Consider the following 23934-nt stretch of genomic DNA (forward strand, 5'->3'; position numbering starts at 1 on the left):
GTGGCAGAGTCACCAAGGACAAGCACTCGGCAAAAGACTGCTTGCCGATTCTAGCTCCGGATTCACCAGATGGCTGATGGGGCTGGGGAGGGATCGGGTTAAGCAAGTGATTGCCTTGATCACTGGACACGGCCACTTCAGGAAACACCTAAACACTCTAGGTTTACGAAATGAGGACTCGGAGTGTAGACTCTGCAATAAGTCTGAAGAGACTGCAAAACACATAATACTGGACTGTGAGAGACTGGGAGCAAGGAGAAGGGCTCTTTTCGGTGATAAACAACCAGGCGACGAACCAGATGCTAGTATCGGGGAAAAGCTTCTTAGCCTAATTAAGGGCACGAAGATAGGCTTACCCCTCTAACATCAAAGGGGCACACAATAAGCTCAGGTTGACGTGTGAGGATCTAGGAATCCACCCCAATATCCCAAAGGAAAAAAAAAAAAAAAAAAAAAAAAAAAAAAAGTTTCATAATCGTAAGCACAAATAAGGGTGTCTGTTGACAGTTGATGTGAGCAGAGTGGTACTCAACGAGTATGCTGGGGTGCCGGGCAGTGACTACATCAATGCCAACTACATCAGAGGGGCCAGTGGGTCTCCAGCATACATCGCTAGTCAAGGCCCTCTGCCCCACACAGTCAATGACTTCTGGAGGATGGTGGTGCAGTGCGAGGTGCAAGTCATTGTCATGGCTTGCAATGAAGAGGAGGCAGGGAAGGTATGTATACGGTGACAAGGGGAATGTTATGGACAGAAATAGTTTATGTATTCTGTGTTCTTACAAATACACAAAAAGATGTCAACATGTTAAAAGACCCAATTGTTTTATGCCTGGACTTTATACAGTAACGCTCTGTGACATTTTGTGATTAATGTATATAAAACCAGAGAATGAACCATGGATTTCTCCACCTCATACCAAACAAGATATGGATGAATCTGATACAGTTTTTTCGAACAGTATTATGAATATCCAGGACTGACAAGATACTAATTACAAAGTACATATTAGGACTGACAAGACACTAATTACAAGGCACGCAGTAGGACTGACAAAACCTAAACTCTTGTATCCTGACAAAGAACATACTAGACTGTCCCAACTATCCAAAATAATCAAGTCCACAAACGAATTGAGCACAATAATGTGTAACCTCCATTGATAGTAATACATGCTCTCTTTCTTGTATCAGTTACTCAATCCCAATATGCATCTTGATGTCATCAAACTGTCAAACCAATACCCCAATTGGTAGAATTGCCGTCCACAATAAGGAGGTTGTTTAGTGTGATCACTTCACCATTCTGGTGTTGTTGATCATAATATTTAGTGTATGTCTGATGCCATTAAACCGTTACGTTTGTTAACATAGCGTATCAAAGATATCTAACCTATTGTTTTCTAAACAAGCTTGTTCATTGTGAGGTTCTATATGAAATAAAAATCAAGCTGGTAAGTTATGGAGACTTATCAGAGTCTAAATCCGACTAGGTTGTTTCTTCAGTACTGTTCAAAGTAAACTGGGAATCTTAATAATACTAATAATGTAAGCTTTCTGAATTTTGGACAGTTTATTGTCAAGGAATACTAAAGTTCATAACTTTATAAGCCCCATCTCCAGTCAAGTTAAAGTTTTGTTGTTTTATCATGTACATAGGCCAGGACCTGAGATCAAATTTGCATTGCATACACAACCTGGTTTTCCTTGACATCAATAAAGAAATTTCCCTCTAAGAATGAAATCAATTGTCAACCACACCAGTTTTAAAGGAAGCCAAAATACGGGTATCAAATGAATTCAGAATATGAAATGATAATTTTTTATTCGATCATATCAATATTCGTAGCTTGGCACAATCAATGAAACCGACAATCAGTCACGCAACTAACAAAGCCAACTTTCAGTCCGTTTATCTAGTTGTCTGACGACGATATAACTATTATTTGTATGTCTGATTATCGGTTTTAATTGTGTTAAGCTAAAGAAAATTAATATGATCCAATAGGAAATTATCATTTTATATTTTTAATCCATTTGATACCCTCCTATTTCGGCCTCCACCAAAACTGGTGCAGTTGACAATCGATCTCTTTTGTAGGCAAAACCCTCAATCAATTTCCAGAAACACCAGATTGTGTGCTTATATAGCGTAAATTGTCCCTCGGCTCCTAGACTATCAGCAGTAAATATCTTTCAGAGTCGGTGATCGGCTATTTATGTAATTTTTCAAGTTGGATTGTTTTCACACAGTAGTACAGTCTACATTGGTGTGTACAGATGAGGTGTTGTGTTACGTACTGCACACACATTATAATAATGTTGCAGCATAAATGTGAGAACTACTGGGTGGAAGGAGAGGGGGAAGAGAAGCAGTTCGGAATGGTCTCTCTGCGTCTTATCAAAGCCAGTACAGTCTGTCCGGACTTCTCAGTGCGCACCATGCGGCTCAAGTACACCAACACACAGTCCAACACAGGTAAGACTGGTACCATACCTATCGTACCAGTTGCAAGTACTTTATAGAATAGCTAAGAACCACTTAAAATGCTGAATATTCTATGACAAACTGTAATTATGTGGAAGTTAAATAACTCTGTGCGCAAAGCCTTGCTTTACCGACTTCCACTTACTCAAAAACTACTACATAATGTATTTGTAGTGCTTATGAAATTTCTATTTGATCGATACATTACTTAAAATTACAAGGTTACATTCAATTTAGATTTTTGTTCCTAGTAGCCACAACTATTTTACCTCCTCCCCATTCTCGATTTTACCACTACCCACCACATATTACTTCCCCTTCTATAAACCCACTTTGTTCCACATATTTCTAATGTGTTTGTTTTCTAATATGTAACATGAATGTGTAATAAATGATTTGTTAAAAAAGTTTCCAGACAACATAAGTATATTTTGCACCGTCCTAGCTTGAACTGAACATAGTACTGCTGTAACAATTCTGACAAGTTTTCACTAACAACAACATGTGTAATAGTATATGTTTATGGAAATACACATGATTCAGTTGTATATCGTAATACAATATTTAACAAAAAATATACTTTTTAGGTTGCTCCCCTAAAATGTTTCATATTTAACCCTTTGTTGTGGTAGCTTAAGTGTGTGCAGTGAACCTTACGACAGAACTTTTATTAAAGCTAATATCCTGACTAATTTTTGGTCAGATCTTCATAATTTGTTCACTCAATACTCATTAAACTCACGTTAAATTTATAGTAATATTTTTAATTTGAAATTATTTTTCTGCGATTTATTACTGTCAGACAACAAAGAAAACATGTCAATCCAACAGTCGATTCACTATAACAGTGTACCTCCTCTTGTCAGATCTCTGTTGGACATGTTCCGACTGGTTAGAGATACTCAGACCTCGGAGAGTCTGCCACTGCTAATTCAATGTTCTACTGTTACAGAGGAGAGGACAGTGTGTCAGTTCCACTACTCTGCGTGGCCGGATCACGGTGTACCACCTCTTGTCAGATCTCTGTTGGACATGGTCCGGTTGGTCAGAGATACCCAGACCTCGGAGAGTCTGCCACTGCTAATTCAATGTTCTACTGTTACAGAGGAGAGGACAGTGTGTCAGTTCCACTACTCTGCGTGGCCGGATCACGGTGTACCACCTCTTGTCAGATCTCTGTTGGACATGGTCCGGTTGGTCAGAGATACCCAGACCTCGGAGAGTCTGCCACTGCTAATTCAATGTTCTACTGTTACAGAGGAGAGGACAGTGTGTCAGTTCCACTACTCTGCGTGGCCGGATCACGGTGTACCACCTCTTGTCAGATCTCTGTTGGACATGGTCCGGTTGGTCAGAGATACCCAGACCTCGGAGAGTCTGCCACTGCTAATTCAATGTTCTACTGTTACAGAGGAGAGGACAGTGTGTCAGTTCCACTACTCTGCGTGGCCGGATCACGGTGTACCACCTCTTGTCAGATCTCTGTTGGACATGTTCCGACTGGTTAGAGATACTCAGACCTCGGAGAGTCTGCCACTGCTAATTCAATGTTCTACTGTTACAGAGGAGAGGACAGTGTGTCAGTTCCACTACTCTGCGTGGCCGGATCACGGTGTACCACCTCTTGTCAGACCTCTGTTGGACATGGTCCGGCTGGTCAGAGATACCCAGGCTTCTGAGACTTTACCTGTGCTCATCCACTGTTCTGCTGGCTGTGGCAGGACTGGTACTATCTGTGCAATCGACTATGTGTGGGGTCTCCTCAGAGCCGGGGTCAGTTCTCTCTGATTAGTATAGTTGAAACTTAATAGAAAACATTAGCTACTTTTTGAAACATTTTTATTCTTAAAATATTCTTTTAACCATATTATATATTGTCCTTAAATGAACCTATTGCAGTGGTACCACTGATGAATGGACAGATTTTAAGGCAGCTACGTGGCAAATGCCTTAGACATTCTTGAAACATCACTGTAATAGGATATACTCAACATTACGTACATTTAGCCACCAAATCCGTAAAACAGCTTCAGCACATGTAGCATGGTCTGAATTTGTTGAGGTGGAAAATCCTGACCTTGGATCGGTTTTTGTAGTTTCACACCCTCAATTTAATTCATTGAGCCTCCGAGTCATTACAAAAAAGGACATTTTTGGCTGTGCGAGCTCCTCATGGGCCACCTGGATGGGGTGATCACACACCACGGAAAGGAAGAGTGGCAGAGCCTAGCAGTTCCGACAAACCCTGAACATGCGGATGATAGTTACCTCAGTTTGGAACGGTTCTGATTTCTATTATCTATTACGAATTAATGAGTTGTTTTATATCTGAAGATATCTGCAAAACATAGAAATTTTATAGAATGTATACTACATTAATGTTTATAAAGGGGGCTGTGATCCTCCTCTCAAGTTTCTCGGCATATATTTGCAGAGTGATTTAAAATGGCAACATCATATCGATTATGTGGCAACAAAGATTTCAAAAGGCATATTCTTGATAAGATCTTTAAGAAATAAAGTAACTCGGGACATCCTGCTTAGTGTGTATTATGCCTTTGTACATATTCAGCTAAACTATGAAATCACCCTTTGGGGAAACTCTGGCTATTGTGATAAGTTGTTTGTTTTGCAAATAAAAATCATTAGGCTTATTTGCAGTTTGCCAAATTTGACTCATTGTAGACCATATTTTATAAAATTAGGCATTCTTTCCCTCCCATCAATGTATGTTTTTTCTACACTAATGTACATTAAAGAAAACCTCTATGGTTTTCAATATATAACTGATATTCATGGCTATGAAACAAGGAATAGGCATAATATTGTTAAAAAAAGATATAATTGCTCTAGCACTCAAAACAGCTTTATATATATTAGGGCATTAAGTTATTCAATGCATTACCTAGTGACGTCAAAGGCATGCCCCTAAACAGGTTTAAAATTGCTATTAAGTTATGGTTGACTGAAAGATGCTTGTATAGTGTAAGTGAGTACTTTGATGTATAGGGTAACTTTCAACCTGGTTTTGGTCCTCTGGCATCTCTGTATTTTATAAATTTTTAGTTAATTTTAAACCTAGACTGTTAAATTGTAATTTTAAATTAGGCCTAGTTTTATTGAACAAAATATTCACCATTTTGACAATGTCTTACAAAATGACCAAAGACTTTAAACTTTAATATAGTAAATAATAACATGTATTTAAAGGGTTGATGTATTTTTAAAATGTATTTGTATTTAATAATTATACGTTAGTGTGGATTGTTGTTATCCTTTAACTGTTGACGTTGTTATACACTTTGTGTTCTGACAATAAATGATTGATTGATTGATTTATCAAATTAATTATATTAATATTGAACTTTCTTTATAACTCCAAAGACACTTGACAAGATGTGAGATGGTGCACAACGAATAGTGTCATAATTTCATCATATTTTGCACATAGGCTAAAAACAATGGTAAATATATTTTTTTGTTTTATTGGAAAGCTATTCAAATTAATAGGGCAAAAGCAACATATTATCAATATTTTTCTACTATCCAAGCTAAGGATATGCGTGCACTCAGAACTCCTGAGATAGGAGATCAAATGATAATGCAGTAAGGCTAGTACGAGAGGCATTCTACTATCCAAGCTAAGGATATGCGTGCACTCAGAACTCCTGAGATAGGAGATCAAATGATAATGCAGTAAGGCTAGTACGAGAGGCATTCTACTATCCAAGCTAAGGATATGCGTTGCACTCAGAACTCCTGAGATAGGAGATCAAATGATAATGCAGTAAGGCTAGTACGAGAGGCATTCTACTATCCAAGCTAAGGATATGCGTGCACTCAGAACTCCTGAGATAGGAGATCAAATGGTAATGCAGTAAGGCTAGTACGAGAGGCATTCTACTATCCAAGCTAAGGATATGCGTGCACTCAGAACTCTTGAGATAGGAGATCAAATGGTAATGCAGTAAGGCTAGTACGAGAGGCATTCTACTATCTGAGCTAATATGTATTAACATAACCATGGAATTTTAACAATCAGTATTTCTTAGCTTTATGTAGAAATTCTTGTGGTTTTAATCACTTTAGTTTTAGCAAAAAATTATAAAGATTTTTAGTTAACGCTCTTACTAGTTTTGTTTATACAATCTAATTCACCAAGGCTATAAATGTATTCTTCTTAAAAAAACATTTTGTTCAAGATGGCTACTGGCAATTATACTTCAGTCATATGTTCTTATGTGATGTCTAACTATTATGTTTCTACTAATATCAGAAAATTGGTAAAGTTTAACAAATCTAAAAAAATCAGAATATTTAGGAATCTAAATAAAAATAATGAGTGTTTTAGTTTCTGTACTATCCCATTAATAACTTCAGTACAAATTATATGTTTCCACTCCCAACATTTAAATCAAACTTGTTACCCTCATGTTATGATTGATTGCTAACTACAACAGAGTGTTCATGATTTACAGAAATTAACGAAGGATTTCAGCCTACTCTCGTTGGTGAGGGAAATGCGAAGACAGCGCATAGCCATGGTTCAGACCAAGGAACAGTATGTGCTCGTACACCAAGCGGTCAGAGAGCTGTTCCGAGAGCAACTGCGTATGATCGACTCACACCCGTACGAGAACATTGATTGCAACGGTCTGCCTCTCATCGAGTGTCCAAGCCCTGAACCTACCTATGACAGTATAATACCATTCCAGAATAATAAGGCAGAAGGTATTTACCATTATAATGCTACTTACAAAGTATATGATGTAATTATAAGTATACAAGTATAACATCCGGGTAAATTCGTAATTTATTGATTTTTTTATAACAATTAAGGGCAAAATAATTATATTTTATCATTAAAAATTTGTATTTTAATGGAAGTTCAGCCAAATTAATTAAAAATGTATAAAAGTAAAAAACCAAAAAGAAGTGTAATGAGGAATATATTAAATAAAATTAATTTCCTTAACCCTTTCAGTGCCAACATCCGTATAATACGGACGCTCAGTTTCATTGAGATTACAGGCCGTAAAGTTAACCAAAATTCCTTTTATTAGGATGTTGCAATGTCCAATAGTTTCATTTACAATCATTGTGTCGTTTGTATGTTTACGTTTCATATATTGGTAGTCTGTGGTATAACAAAGGTCAAAGGATTCGGTCTAGCATCAGTGCCGACAGCCTGTGTTTGTTTACGTTTTCATACTGGTAGTCTGTGATATAACAAAGGTCAAGGGATTCGGTCTAGCATCAGTGCAGACAGCCTGTGTATGTTTACGTTTCATATATTGGTAGTCTGTGGTATAACAAAGTTCAAGGGATTCGGTCTAGCATCACTGCAGAGAGCCTGTGTATGTTTACGTTTCATATATTGGTAGTCTGTGGTATAACAAAGGTCAAGGGATTCGGTCTAGCATCACTGCAGAGAGCCTGTGTATGTTTACGTTTCATATATTGGTAGTCTGTGGTATAACAAAGGTCATGGGATTCGGTTCTAGCATCAGTGCAGAGAGCCTGTGTATATTTACGTTCCATATATTGGTAGTCTGTGGTATAACAAAGTTCAAGGGATTCGGTCTAGCATCAGTGCAGAGAGCCTGTGTATGTTTACGTTCCATATATTGGTAGTCTGTGGTAAAACAAAGTTCAAGGGATTCGGTCTAGCATCAGTGCAGACAGCCTGTGTATGTTTACGTTCCATATATTGGTAGTCTGTGGTATAACAAAGTTCAAGGGATTCGGTCTAGCATCAGTGCAGACAGCCTGTGTATGTTTACGTTCCATATATTGGTAGTCTGTGGTATAACAAAGTTCAAGGGATTCGGTCTAGCATCAGTGCAGACAGCCTGTGTATGTTTACGTTCCATATATTGGTAGTCTGTGGTATAACAAAGTTCAAGGGATTCGGTCTAGCATCAGTGCAGACAGCCTGTGTATGTTTACGTTCCATATATTGGTAGTCTGTGGTATAACAAAGTTCAAGGGATTCGGTCTAGCATCAGTGCAGAGAGCCTGTGTATGTTTACGTTCCATATATTCGTAGTCTGTGGTATAACAAAGTTCAAGGGATTCGGTCTAGCATCAGTGCAGACAGCCTGTGTATGTTTACGTTTCATATATTGGTAGTCTGTGGTATAACAAAGGTCAAGGGATTCGGTCTAGCATCAGTGCAGAGAGCCTGTGTATGTTTACGTTCCATATATTGGTAGTCTGTGGTATAACAAAGTTCAAGGGATTCGGTCTAGCATCAGTGCAGAGAGCCTGTGTATGTTTACGTTCCATATATTGGTAGTCTGTGGTATAACAAAGGTCAAGGGATTCGGTCTAGCATCAGTGCAGACAGCCTGTGTATGTTTACGTTTCATATATTGGTAGTCTGTGGTATAACAAAGGTCAAGGGATTCGGTCTAGCATCAGTGCAGACAGCCTGTGTATGTTTACGTTTCATATATTGGTAGTCTGTGGTATAACAAAGGTCAAGGGATTCGGTCTAGCACCAGTGCAGACAGCCTGTGTATGTTTACGTTCCATATATTGGTAGTCTGTGGTATAACAAAGTTCAAGGGATTCGGTCTAGCATCAGTGCAGAGAGCCTGTGTATGTTTACGTTCCATATATTGGTAGTCTGTGGTATAACAAAGTTCAAGGGATTCGGTCTTCTAGCATCAGTGCAGAGAGCCTGTGTATGTTTACGTTCCATATATTGGTAGTCTGTGGTATAACAAAGTTCAAGGGATTCGGTCTAGCATCAGTGCAGACAGCCTGTGTATGTTTACGTTCCATATATTGGTAGTCTGTGGTATAACAAAGGTCAAGGGATTCGGTCTAGCATCAGTGCAGACAGCCTGTGTATGTTTACGTTCCATATATTGGTAGTCTGTGGTATAACAAAGGTCAAGGGATTCGGTCTAGCATCAGTGCAGACAGCCTGTGTATGTTTACGTTCCATATATTGGTAGTCTGTGGTATAACAAAGTTCAAGGGATTCGGTCTAGCATCAGTGCAGACAGCCTGTGTTTGTTTACATTGTTTGTAATTCTTACCTGTTACTAGTTACAATTACTTTATTTATTTGTTATTACATTCTATTATATTCATACAGTGTATAAAAATGGGAGAAAAACATAGGTATTTCTCCAAGAAATGTGAAAAGTAATTCCATCCAATTTGCTTCTGTACTTTTTTGTTTTGTCTTCTAAATAATGTTTTGAATATATGACTACTCTGGTACTTGTAAAAAATGGATTCATTTTAAATGTATTGGTTTGACATATTCAACAATTAAAAATATGACAGATGAAGAGATAGGGGTATGGTTGTGTCCATTGTGCAGTGAAGCTGAACTGAATGGTTCTAATATGAATAATAAAAATGAAGATGATGATTTTAATCTTTCCCTTTCATTGGCTACGGAATTAGGTAGTGCCATCCTCCAAGAAAATGAAAACTTGAAGCAGGAGTTGCACGAAGTAAAAAATCAAAAGTCTACATATGAACTAGAGTTGGAGGATAAAATTCAACAAATAGAAGAAGAAATGAAAATAATATTAAAAACTCATAGTGATAAGGCAAATGAAATGGATGTAACAATAAAATCTCTTGAAAGAAAATTAAAAATGGAAAAAAACAGCTAAGGGAAGAACTTATAACACAATTACAACAGGAAAAAACACTGCTACCCTGATTAATAAAGACTCTGCCCTAGACTCTCCTCAAAATACTGTAATAAAATCTCCAAATTTTCAAATGCAAATTATTATTCAGGAGCTGAATTCTTGTAAACAGGAAAATTGTGAACTTGAATACTGTCATCACAGTGTTAGAACAAGACAAAAGGACGTTAGAGAATAATTTGACTGAATTAAAAGCCCAAAATTCAAGGTGTTTGCACTGTTTTCCAGTTTTTCAGGATGCCCAATGTAATAACAGAAGAATTTCTAAAAAAGCCTATCCAACAAGATAACACAGCTTTTCAGATACAGTGCAGTAATCAATTTGGGGTTTTATCGCCTGTTGATGTAAATACTCCTAAATCTATCCTCAATAAAAAATTGTAGTAAATACAATAAAACTAGAAAAACAATACTGACTAGGCCAACATCTCCTGAGATCCCAATCCCTCTACAGCCTCAAATAATAATCGATAACAGCCCTTCACATCCCTCCACTGCAATAATAAATGAATCCTGCAAGGCTCATCATAAGATTTTGTTGTGTGCCGACAGCCATGGACGTGATTTGACTTGGAACTTAAATAAATTGATTAAGACACATCAAACAGTAGGTTTTGTAGCCCCCAGTGGTAGAGCCAAGCAAATTCTTAATCCAATAAACATTCAAGGGGAAAAACTGGACGAAAAAGACATTTTGGTGGTGTTTTGTGGTACTAATGACGTCTCAAGGAATGAGGCAAATGAAGCAATAAATATAATCAAAGACACACTTGAAGAACATTCAAATCAAAATATAATACTATTAAATATTCCACATCGATATGATTTAGTGCAATGGTCATGTGTCAATGAAGAAGTTTAAGAGGACTAATGGTATTCTACAAGAAATAAGTGATCAGTATAATAATGTCAAGTTGGTGAATGTACATGATGCTGACAGAAAACTTCATACTCGCCACGGTCTGCATTTCAATCATAAGGGAAAACTGTGGCTTGCAGACAAAATTTGTGAGGCAGCTAAGACTTTTTGTGACAGTGCTGAAGCTTCCCGGAGCCAGAGTCCAACCAACCCGGATGGTGTGCAGAGGGATACCGAGCCGCAGCTACAGGAGGAGACAACAGCATCGGGTGAAGAAGAGGCAGCCACAGTGTCGGGAAACTCCACATCAATAATTCTAGATCCGTTAAAGTAGCATATGTTGATAATAAATGCAAATTTTTCAATGTTTTCCATCTAAATGTTCAGTCAATTAGGAAGAAAATTGAAATGTTAGAACTTTTATTAGAATCACTAAATTGTAGTATTTTAACACTAAATGAACACTGGCTAGTCGTAGAAGAAAGTCAGCTTTTTGTTCCTCAAGGGTATAGTCTTGCAAATATTTATTGTAGAAAAACCGCCATTAAACTAGAGGAGGGTGTAGTATTTTTGTAAAAAATGGATTGGATTACCAACCTATTGATTTGGAAAAATTTTGTATTGATACTGTGTTTGAAGTAACTGCAGTTTTATTGAGTAAGACCAACATTATTGTAGCAACAATATATGGCACACCAGGTTTAGACCTCGCTTGCTTTCTGTCCTCTTTAGATAGTTGTGTTGGCTTCCTGTACAAAAAGTACCCTTCCAGACATATTATTATTTCAGGAGATTTTAACATTGATATTTTAAAAGATGATTTAAATACTACAAACTTTCTTAATACATTACGCTCTTTAAATTTATACTGTTTAAAATCATGAACCTACAAGAAATGTAGCTTGTCTTGATAACATTGTTACCAATATGTTTAAAAATGATATAGAATGTCAGATCATCGAGCCTCATATCTCTGATCACTCTGGTATTTTAGCAGTCTTCCACGACTTTATAGGTAATGATCCAAACAAACAAACAAACATATTTCAAGCGAATGAGGGACTTAACTCCCAAAGCAATAAGAAACTTTAGAATGGTGCTAAGTGAGGTTGACTGGAATTTCTTAAAAACATACTATAGAGTTGATTTAGCTTTTAATGATTTTATTAACTTTTTGACAACTTCTTTTGAAGAATGCTGCATGATAAAGAAAATAAAAGTAGATTTAAATAAAAATATATGTAAGAATAAGTGGTTTACACCTGAGCTGAGGTCATATAGAGATTATGTTATGTATTTGTATGATTGCTATAAGAATAATAAAGGTCTTGCTGAAGAAAATTTATATAAAGATGCATATTTAAATGCTAAAAGATGTTATAAAGTAAAAATAAAAACAAGCCAAGTTAGAATCTCATGGAAAATTATATTCTTAGTTCTAAAAATAAGTGTAAAGCTGCTTGGAATGTTATTAGATTAGAAGCTAATTTAAGACCTGCAAATCAGGAAACAAAAATTGATTCAGAAATTTTTAATGACTATTTTATTAACTCTGTAACAATATCAAATGTAAATAATGTAGCGAGTAACTGTAATATAGCTGCCATCCAGTTTTTAAATAGGTATATATCTGACATGAATATTGAGAAATAACGTTTTCCACTGGAAGCAGATTCCTTCAAAAGATGTGCTCAAGTATGTTTCTAAATTGAGTTCATCACAAAGTGAAGATGTTTATGGTTTCTCCAACAAAGTAGTCAAGGAAATAATAGATATTATTCTAGAGCCCTTAACACTTCTTTTTAACATGATGCTTGAGCAGAGTGTTTTTCCAGATACTCTTAAAGTTGTCAAAGTTGTACCTATTTTTAAGAAAGGAGATAAATTGTGCCCCTCTAACTATCGCCCGATATCATTAGTTCCTATATTTAGTAAGGTCTTTGAGTGCTGTATAAAAGACCAACTGTACAATTACTTTGCTGAGGGAGAACTACTAAGTAAGGAGCAGTTTGGTTTTTTACCTGGTAAAAACACTATCAAAACAGTTGAATCAGTTGTTGAAAAAATCTTAAGAAGTTTTAAAGATATATTATCAGCCACTTTAATTGGACTTGTCGAAAGCTTTCGATAGTATATCTCATGATCTGCTTTTAAAAAAACTTCATTGTTACGGTATACAGGATAAAGAATTGAATTTAATGACCTCTTATCTAAGTAATAGGAAGCAAATGGTAGCTCAAGGTTCTGACGTATCAAAGCTCAAATTAGTTCAAATGGGTGTCCCTCAGGGCTCGGTCCTGGGGCCTTTTTTGTTTATTGTAGCTATAAATGATTTTGCTTTTAGTGTACCCTGTATGTCCGTTTTATATCCGTTTTATATGCGGATGATACAACTTTACTCAATTCTGGTAAAGACCTGATTAGCTTAGACTTGGTGCAAGGTAATGCAATGAGGGTAGCTTGTGATTGGTTTAGAGCAAATTTCTTAAATGTAAACAATAGTTAAAACAGAGAATATTTATTTCAGTTTAAGAACTGCTGTAACAAGTGGAAGTAAATCAGTTAAACTGTTAGGGGTACATTTGGATGACAGGCTTAGTTGGGATACTCATACAAGTAGTCTATGTACAAAGCTATCTAGGGTAACATACTTATTACGTAAATTAAGTTTATGTGTAAGTAGAGAAATGTTAATAACATCATATTTTGCCTTTTTTCACTCACTCTTGTTATATGGAATACTTCTTTGGGGTAATAGTAGTGGAGCCCAAAGAGTTTTTTTTGTGGCAAAAGCAAGCTCTAAGATTGATTAAGAATGTGAAGGGTAGGGAATCTTGTCGCCCGATTTTCAAAAGAGTTCTCCATAATGACAGTACCATCTATGTATATATATTGTTGCTTAATGAGAGTTTAAAGAAAATCTAGACAAATATGAGGTGCGTCAAGACATCCATAACTATAATACAAGAGCTAAATATATGTTAAATTTAATACCAGTAAGACTTGAAAAATTAAAAAAAAGTCACTGCTTTATGGAGGTGCAGTTGTTTAATAAATTACCTGATAGTGCATGGACAACGAGTCTAAATAAATTTAAAACAGTTCTTAAGAATTGGTTTTAAGGTTGCACCTTTTTACTCTGTGGATGAATTCTTAGTCTGTGATACAAGTACCATAAGTCTGTTTTAAATGGTCTGATACATCTTTTTAACTATAAATGTTGTTTTAATTTGTACTGTTTATATGTTAGTTTTAATTGTACCAGTTTGAAATCTTTTAATTTAAGCTCAGCATTCTAGTCAAACTATTTTAATTTGTTATATTCATTTTTCAATGTAAATTTTGTGATAAATTATTCATTTGTGTTTCCTATTTGTAAGTATTTGAATTTTAGCACTGGTGAATATTTATTATGCAATTTTTTTTTATTTATAGTTTTAGAAAGTAAACCACTTATGTATAAACTTACTACAGGAAAAACATTACTTATTACTGTGTTATAACCACCATAGGAACTTTAATAGATTATATATATTTATATTGTCTGACAATGTCTATTGTACCTGTGTGTATTTAACGACAATAAATCTTCTTGATTCTTGATTCTTGAATGCTAAAGTTGAATGTTTGGGTTACGTTTTGAGCAAATATATCAAACAAAAGTTGTATGTGTAAAACTAAAATTAGCCAAAAATATACAAACCTGGACCAGTGTTATAAAACGAAAATTTTACTGTACCTTAACAAGAAAAATGGGACTTACCTATTTGTTTCTGTAGACCCATAAATGTATGTACAATATCATACTATTCTCGACTTGGATACTAGATTTTTTATTCAAGATTTTAGAGGACACAAGTAAAACATGCTTTTTAGTTATTTTTGTCAAGTAAATATAGTTTTGAGTTTACACATTATGTATAGTTAATTTCAAGTAAAAATACTAAAAACTGAACTTGATATCTTGAAAGATAAAAAAGTTATATGTGTTTTATGCCAAGAAACACCTTGGCATTTCTCGCATGTATGAAACGTGACCGGGCACTCAAAGTTCAATAATATTATTCTAAGTCTAAAAATTTTTTAAATTAAATATAAATAATTCATAAATAAAACATTTATCTTTTTTAATACTAGAATGTTTTATTTATTAAATGGATCATGATGTTACAACTTACCTATACTGTGATCAAGAAATATTTAAGAAACATTATTGTTTTTACAACTCTGAAACACATTGTGACATTAAGGATTTTTTTTAAATCGCTTAGTTTAAATTCATCTTTAATATATTGTTGTGACACAGCTAATATTGAGCTAAGGTATAGACTGGTCACAGCTGTCAGTATTTATTAGTTTCTGAAAAGTTACAGCTTTTAATGACATTGGTGAATAAAATAACAGATGTTTGAAAAAATATGACAGTTTGATCAGTTTTCATTGGTTGGCCATTGAGTGCAGACCTATTATGGCCTGTATTCTTTAGTTCAGTTTTAATCATTAATTTTTGTTTAGTTAAGTACATGTTTTTAGTGATTGTATTGCATAGAGCTTGTTTGTTATAATTCCTGAATTATATGTTTTAAACTTTTTGTTATGATTAGTTTATTTTAACCTATATTGTAGTTTTGTTAGGTTAGTTATTTACCTGAGGAAGAGATCAGGTTGCAGATCTCAAATGTAGTGATACTGATTTCTTGTATCACTGAGCAAATGTTCGAAAAAATCTTCTTACCTTCACATCTCTCTCCAGCTATAGTGCTTCAAAAAACAAATCTCTTATTGAGTGTGTGTAGCAAGTATTACTAACCCTTGGCCTAACTTTTTTGGTGCTCTCCTTTGTTCCTGTCGTGCGTAACTCCTGGATATCCCACGGAACAGCTAAGATCCCATGTGGTACATTGACGAAGTAGTATTTGCCAATTCACCAGTGGTTTCATTATCTCTAATTCCAGTGTGGCCTGGGACAGTAATATTGTTAATTCTCCACAACTTGGAGGAAACTGAAAGGAAGATAGGACTTCAGAGACCTCCTGGTTATCTGTGACTCAATCTTGTTTTCCTTGGCTCTAATTCTTCAATCCTCCATAAACACCTACAACGTCTGCCTGAAGTACATATGAATATTCATCATAGGAAGAAGTGATGTGCACCAGAGTGAAACCCCAAGTTCTCTTCTGTATGTTGGATCGGTCTTTCTACCATTCCGGGTCACATGAGGAAGAGTTCTCCGTCCATTGAGCCAAACCCTCTCTAGAAGGAATGTTCACTTCAAATGGTCTATTTAAGGAATATCTAAATATCATTTGTTCTGATAGCGTGTCAAAAACCCCAATTCCACTTATCTCCTGAATAATTCTAGTATGTCCACAAGTTCCTGAATTATACCACAATTTCTCGTATTAAAGATGACATGGACTTTTTCTAGCCACCAATGTACTCCATATTACTCCAATACACTATTCTTAAAATGAAGAAATGATCAGGAGTGACACTGATATGAATTGTTTTTTTTGGAGTGTCATGTGTGAATTTTGAAACCTGTTCTAAATTTTGAAGTGTCTAGTTTTAAAATTAATTCTACTAAAACAATGTATACATGCATTGGACAATAGTGATTTTGTGTCTTAGAAAAACAAGATGAAAAAGAGAAGGAACAAGCACCTCCTTTGCCGCAAAAGAAACGGTTCCAGACTCTGTCATCCCAAGCAGGCAAAGGAGGTAGAGAATCTGAGCGAACGACAGAGGCTGGCAGAACGAGCTGGCTGTAGCGGTGAAAATGTGGCATCACCCCGCATAGCTACCCTGCGCAGCCTGTTTGAGCGACAGCACACCACACGAGACTCTCGTCAGGTGGCGCGTAGTCACTCGCTTGGCTCTGTCCGGCCACCTGCACAGCCCAGTAAGTGATTTTCCTGTTAGTTTTAAGGTATTCAAGATCAAACTGTCATAACTTTTCTGTTAAAGACATTTTCGTTTTCTGAAAACTTTGTTCTTGAATTTTTTGACATTTCATAGAATCTCAAAGTGCCGGATGGCCTTTTTAAGATATAGGCTGCTCACAGAGTAAGCTGTCCGTTATTCACTAGTTTTTGAAAATTTCGTGTTAATGACACTGGTGAATAAAATTACAGATATGTGAAAGAAGATGACAGTTTGATTTTGTTTTCTTGTTTGTTTGTCATGTGGTATTTGTGTTTTGTGTGTGACCGCAGAAAGCTATGGTCAGAATCCACTATCTCTGCAAGACCTAAGAGTGATCTTAGAGATGCACTTCTGTTACTACGTCCAACAAGACAGAACCACTGGGATCTGGTCCCCAACTACCACATTCATTTACACCTAATCATAACTTTCTTGTCTCTACTGATGTAAGACTACTTATTTTATCATTGTAGTGGTTGAATTTCACATGTCGAATCAATCTATAGAATGTCTGTTAAATCTATCCTGTTGATTATCATTAAATGGTTGTTTTCTTTACCCCTTAAAGTGTTGTTTGTCATAAAAATGAATTGAAAGAATTATACCAGCTGTAATACATGGTTTTTAGTTTTGTTCTTGGTATGTTCAATAATGATTTTTAATATTCAGCCAATAATTTTTTTAACTGTAAAATTGGAGACAGCTCTATTAATATCATTAATTATTAAGGAAACAATTCCCGGTATTTATAATTCCAGATTTATAACTTTTTCAAACTCTTTATTGTCATAGTAAATAGCTCTTAACACGCCATAAAATAATCTTGAAATATTTAAATAACAAACAGGTTTAATTTTGTAATAAAATATATTTGAATGTTTAATAAAAATGTGGTTCAAATATGTACCACTAGCGGCCAAATATTTTTGTCTGTAGGTTGCAGGAAATTCATTTCAATCAAAAGGTGAATGTTGAATTTAGCTCCAGTTCACCTTCCTCTTAGTGCAGCGTCTAGAATCTGACGCTGTCACAGACTTGACACCTTGATTCTGGATTCATGTTCATCTGAAGAGGATCCAAAAAAAATTCTACAACGGAGTAAGCTCCAAAACGAATTTCTTACATCCAGGGTGGTCATTTGACAGGGAAAAAAAACCGAAGAATAAACCATGAACCTTCCTGTACAACAGGGAAAAATCTCAAAAACAAACATTTTTTCCGTTTCTAAAAACTTATGAAATCAAGAAATAATTTCACACTTCCTTGAATCAGGACCTGATCAGTCTTAATACATTGTATGTTATGTGAACGTCCGTGAAACTTTAAATGAAGATCAACCATATATTCACGGATCTAATGGTGATTTCCTCCATTAGTGTAGTGGAGTTTATCTTGACTAGTTCTACCCCTGTGTCAGTTAAGTCTTCTATACACATAATAATCCATTGGAAAATTAAATTCGGCCGATTGGCTACTTATCTCCGTAGCTGTAAGCAGTAAAATGGTAAAGGAGCAGTAGCTGCAATATACAGTGTTTTTTTGTTTAAGTTTTTATTCAATCACCGAAAATGGATCTCTGAATGAAGTTTGTCCCTAACTCTTATTCTTGAGTGAAAATAGCATTTTGACAAGATGAAATTTGTTTTGTTAGAAAATTGCACAGGCTAAAATGTAGAGTGTTGACCTTATAAACAAGCTTAGATTTCAAGTTGGTCTATATTATCACCTGTTTCATGGTTTTGATAACAGATGCAGTCCAGTTTTTTGAGTACACCAGAATGTCAGTTGGATTTTTGTCAAGACACCTTTTGGAGAAGAAAATATGGATTTGCAACAATAAGTACAGCCCGAGAAGGGGGCGTTTGGATCTGAGAAAAATATAATGTCTGGAATTGGTTGTGGATCAGCATGTAACTGTGTGGTATCGCCATGTTGCTCATGTCTATCGTAGCCAGTATCAAGTGTTTCTCTGTATGTGCAATACAAACATTACAGAGACAACTTTAAGTCAACCAGTCTTAACACTCACCGCCCACGTTGGTATCGCGGGCCAAGGTTTCAGTTGGTCTATGAATAATAACTCCTCACACACACGTTCCGATTGGACATCAGAATTACATAGGTTAAAACAAAGAAAGCGGATAATATGTTTTTATATCACATTCACATCCAAACCTCGACTGAACAAGCTGCATTTGCATTGACAAAAGTTGTGCATGTTTTGTGTCTGACAGTAATAATTGCTAGTATAAACGGGCATAAGAGGTCTCGTGACCACTGCCCCAAACATTGTTGGATAGTTTGCACTTGAGAAGCAGTATCAGCTATTAAAATTTCAAATATAAACATTGCCAAGACATGACTGCCGTTTATGGACAGACTTCGTATTGACTCCACGCAACAACCAGCGGTACACCAACAGCAAGAATTTTGTGACAGTTTCTGACGACGAGTAAAATTGCTTATCTTGTTCACATTATGTGACTGTATTTGCAAACACTCTCTTGCAACTTTATTTGCAAGTCTAAACTCAGCTTAATATTGTTACCAGTCTGCAGATAGCCAGTTTTCTGGATCTACTTCGCACGTCAGTTCTCGTCATCACAGCGGCATTGACTGGACAACAGCTGGTAGAAATAACATTTAGTTCTCCAATGAACTAGGTATTCATCTAGACAACTTCCCCGCACATGTGATGATCGGTCACACAGTATTCAAACTGTTCAAACCAAATATTCCAACATGTATGAGACCCTTACATCATGTTCTTTTGTAGTCCATGACTATAATCTAACGAATAAGTTGTGACTTGAACCAACTCAAATTCATAACACATAACATTGCTATGGTGGTAAGGTTTGATTCAATGTATATATTGTGTTTAGCTCAAGTCCATATGCCTCTTAGTGCAGCATCTCAAAAGAGTTTGTTTTGAGCTTCTTGTCGCCTACTTTATTTTGGACCTCTTCAGACAAACATGATTCCAAATTCAAAAAGTCAAGTCTGTAATAGCGTCAGATTCCAGATGCTGCACTAAGGGGAAGGTGAACTGGAACTGGACTCAAAATTCATATTGAATCAACCCTTTCCACTGTAGCTACATTAAACAAAATTTCAAGATATTTCTCTTGCTGTGAGTTCTGTATGACATCGATAATCTGGTTTAAATTACTAACCAAAATTTTTACACCTCTGGGATTGCATACATTATTAAGGTGTTCATATACTGCACGATGACCAAGGACAGGTTAGAAATGGAGCCCATCAGTAGTGATAAATTCATGGCCATCCAGCCCATGCAGCAGTTACCGCTGATGAGGGGGTTATGTTGATCCATGAACATAAATCTATAGCCTGTTATGCTTTGAAGATCACAATCACCATTCAGCCAGTATTCTTTTAAGATAGTATAGTGGAATTTAGATGTCTTTATACTTGTATGGAGCCCTCAATTCAGAGTAACGTGCCTTTAGAATTGTTTGTTGTTTGTTTAGATCCTGTGGTCCAGACAACCCATCCCTAACCGTGGGATTCCTGCGAGTGCCCCAGACCCAGCCCAAACCGGCTCTGCCTGTCAAGCGCAGCAAGTCATTGAGAGTGCTAGGTTCCGGTGACCGCTGTAAGCTGTCCATCCCTCGGTGCGCCACCCTGCGAGACAGATCTGCCCCGTAGACTCAGCCTTGAGTCCAACTACGACGAGATAAAGGACCTGGTAGAGGGAGAGACTCAGCAGCCACTGGTCGACTATTTGTCCGTGGACTCCATTGTCGCGGGTCTGGGGATACGTGAGAGGAGGAACAGCTTCCGCCAAGCGATGCGCAAGGAGACTCAAGAAGTCCATGTTGCCCATGCCCAAAAAAACCTGGTCTCTTACGAAGTTTACACTTCAATTAGACATGCGATGTGCCCGTGAGAAACCAAACATAACTTCGACAAAACCCATCTTAACGCCCGAAACCGAATCTTCAGCTCGATTCTAATGACACCAAGAAAACTGCACCAGATTCTCGACTACATTTTCAGGTTCAACCTGTCATGACTGCAGCTAATCAGTTGTTTTCTACACCAGGGGAGGAGCCTAAGAAATCCCAACAGCAGGCTATCTCTCGATCAGTAACAAGCCAGTCTATGAGCTTGAGGTTGGCACCAAGACCTAAAAGAGAAGATTGTAGAGTTCTCTTGTCCCCCAATATGACCCGATCAGGAATACTACATCAACCAGAACAAGTGTAACAGCAGTGGGGATTCTTCAGTAAAGTGCTTCTTCAGATCACGGTTCTTCAAGTAGTAAAGTGTTCCCTCTAACTTCCTCCAGACCATCAGGTAAACCGATTCCTTTGAACACAAAAAGTGAAATCACAGAAACAAATGTCAAAGACAAAAATAGAGTACAAGCCATTAAGGTCAACACCAGAATGATAGGAGTGTTTTCAGTCCTAGAAGTTATGATAGTACAAATTTGGCAAGTAGACAAGATATAAGTGGCATGGGTCAGTCCCTAAGTGTGGTTCCAAAAAACACCTCCTGGACGACCAGAGCAAATTGGAGTGCAGATGCACAGTAGAATGAAGTCTTTAGGTGAAATGAAGAAAAAAACCCACCTTTACAAAATGCAAGACCTGTAGTGTATGACTCTAAAGGCTTGAATCAAAATCCCTCTGCAGTATATGGAATTGTACCTAAGGCATTACCACCCCCTTATGTTGAACCTGGAAAAAATGCCCAAAAACCTCGCTCTAGTCCCTTGTCCAGTCAGGATAAACAGTCAGGATATTACGATGATGTGTATGCAAAAACTCAAGAACAAAGACATGTACATATTATTAGTTCCTTCGAGAGATATGATACTCCCGTCTTACTTTCTAGTACCAAACCTAATTCATCCAATACAGATGTTAGATTAAGTTCTCATGAATCCAGTGGAGTGAAATATCCTAGAAACGTTTCAGAGAAAATGCAAACAGAACCGGATTACAAATTGAAAACTCAGGAAGACCCGAGGTACGCAAGGAAGACCAGGGATAAAAGAGCAGATGGACAAGAATACAGGTTTTTACGTCAAGAATCTCAGCTGACACGATGTAGTGGGTGAACGCAGATATCAAGATCAGGAAGGAAATGTAAGGAATGAGAGAAGCCTTGTAGAACAGGGACCATCACGAGAGCACTCGAGATTCAGGCCCTAAAATGCCTATTGATAGACGACATAGAGAAAACTAATCCTTCTTACCATCCGGACAAGTCTTCCGGTGTCAGGCAAGGTACAGATAAAAACCTCCAACTCACCCCTCAAGATCAAAAGTTCAAAACGACAAGAAGAAAACTTCAAACACAACATATACGATATGTATTACAGAGATAAGAGGGTGTTCAATCAAGAGTATCGCCACAGTCCTCATGAATCTACAAAATCAGGAGATAAAAGAACAAAGGAACCAAGTGATGAGCTCTAGCTTTCAAGGATCTTCACAACCGACAATTGAAAGAGTTATAGTCGACCAAAATAGTAAAAGCAGTGCACAGGAAATGTACGTTTCGCCAGTGGAGAGAAGGTACGCTGCGAATTATCAGCCCACCTCACAAGTCCACCCCAAGAACTCTGGTGATCAAGGTTACCAACACGGCAGGACAGGACCATAGAACGAGTTTATATGTCCAGAGTGCAGCAAACCCCTCGGACTCCGGCCACGGAAACCCTTCAACGGAGACAGGCATGGAAATGAATCTGAAACTTCTGTTTACGGTAAGTTATAACTCTAAAAAATTATTTTACTAAAACCGTCCACTGGTGCTACTAAAATTAAAAACTGTTCAAATTGTTAATTTAAATATTGACTTTCAAAAGGTATATTGAATTTCCAAGAAGAATGAGTAATAACGTAAATAAAAATCAATTGCTTGAAGTTACAGAGCCTCATAATCATAAAAACTGTAGAAACATTTATAACATTTAGCGTACATATTGCTTTATGAAATATCAAATGCTGTACAAATATCAATGTTTAATAAGCTTTATATTAATGTATAGGAAAATAGACTTGCTTCAAAATAGTGTATTTAATACTTTACAGATGAATGAGTCTGTATTGTACTTTTAGGTGTTTTATTTCAAGATCAATATGTGATCTTTTTCAGTACACATGTATCCTATTACACGTACCAGACAGTATATTTCACACTTACTTCACTATCATGTTGTGATGCTATCTGATTCTCTGTGGTTTCAATTCCATCGAAATTAAACCTTTTAAAAAACTATGGTTATGCAAATGTGGTTTATCCTATTTCTATTTATTTATTTAATTTTGTCAGTTTTCAAGAAAACCGTGTAAATTGTAATAGGTGAAATAAGATAGCAACCAGCTATTAAGCATAAGTAGAAATCAGGTTAGTTTCAGCAACCTTCCTCCCCATGACTATTTACATGATAAGCTGTAATTTTGTTTACCAAAAAATTATACAATAAAATTAATTTTTTTAACGTGTTTTTAAAGAAAAGGTTCAGTTTTTTTATATTGATTACATTTGTATGCAACTTTTTCATTGTGCCCTATTTAAGTAGGAACAAGTACAACTTATCAAGTTTCATAAAAGTAAATATTCTGTAATACTGAGTATGATTATATATATTAGATATTAGTGCAAAATATTTCAAATCTGTATATTTGCATAAAAGTTGTCTCTCATAGTTGGCAAACAGCTGTAACAAATAAAATTAAGATAGATAATATATTTGTATTTAATTTATTTTATATAAAATAAGACTAAGTACAATGTCGTATGTCAACATTTGGTATAATAAATATTCAAAAAGCTGACACAGTTGACCCTCAGCACTTTTCGGAAACACTCATGAGCCGATCTCATTGACTTTTTTGCTTTTGGCATATATATATTTATATATATATATATAATGAAAGCATTTCTTAGATACAAATGCAATAGACAATAGACAATATCCTTTATTTACAATTTCTTCAAGA

At 36.2% G+C, this 23934-nt stretch overlaps 1 protein-coding gene across 1 annotated transcript in view; it reads left to right on the top strand.

Moving 5' to 3' along the window:
* LOC124372813 (tyrosine-protein phosphatase non-receptor type 12-like) overlaps positions 1 to 22694 on the top strand; it is a gene marked incomplete at both ends in the record, with an annotated part of 38428 nt that extends 15734 nt beyond the window's left edge. Inside the window, 10 exon segments of the mRNA XM_046831220.1 lie at positions 508 to 719; positions 2329 to 2479; positions 4053 to 4261; positions 6967 to 7219; positions 16658 to 16731; positions 16733 to 16928; positions 19331 to 19403; positions 20446 to 20614; positions 20616 to 20816; positions 22494 to 22694. Coding sequence (XP_046687176.1) covers positions 508 to 719; positions 2329 to 2479; positions 4053 to 4261; positions 6967 to 7219; positions 16658 to 16731; positions 16733 to 16928; positions 19331 to 19403; positions 20446 to 20614; positions 20616 to 20816; positions 22494 to 22694 — 1739 coding nt within the window.
* Positions 22695 to 23934: the final 1240 nt, after the last annotated feature.

Source organism: Homalodisca vitripennis, unplaced genomic scaffold, assembly GCF_021130785.1.
Source record: "Homalodisca vitripennis isolate AUS2020 unplaced genomic scaffold, UT_GWSS_2.1 ScUCBcl_4093;HRSCAF=10037, whole genome shotgun sequence".
Taxonomy (NCBI): Eukaryota; Metazoa; Arthropoda; class Insecta; order Hemiptera; family Cicadellidae; genus Homalodisca; species Homalodisca vitripennis.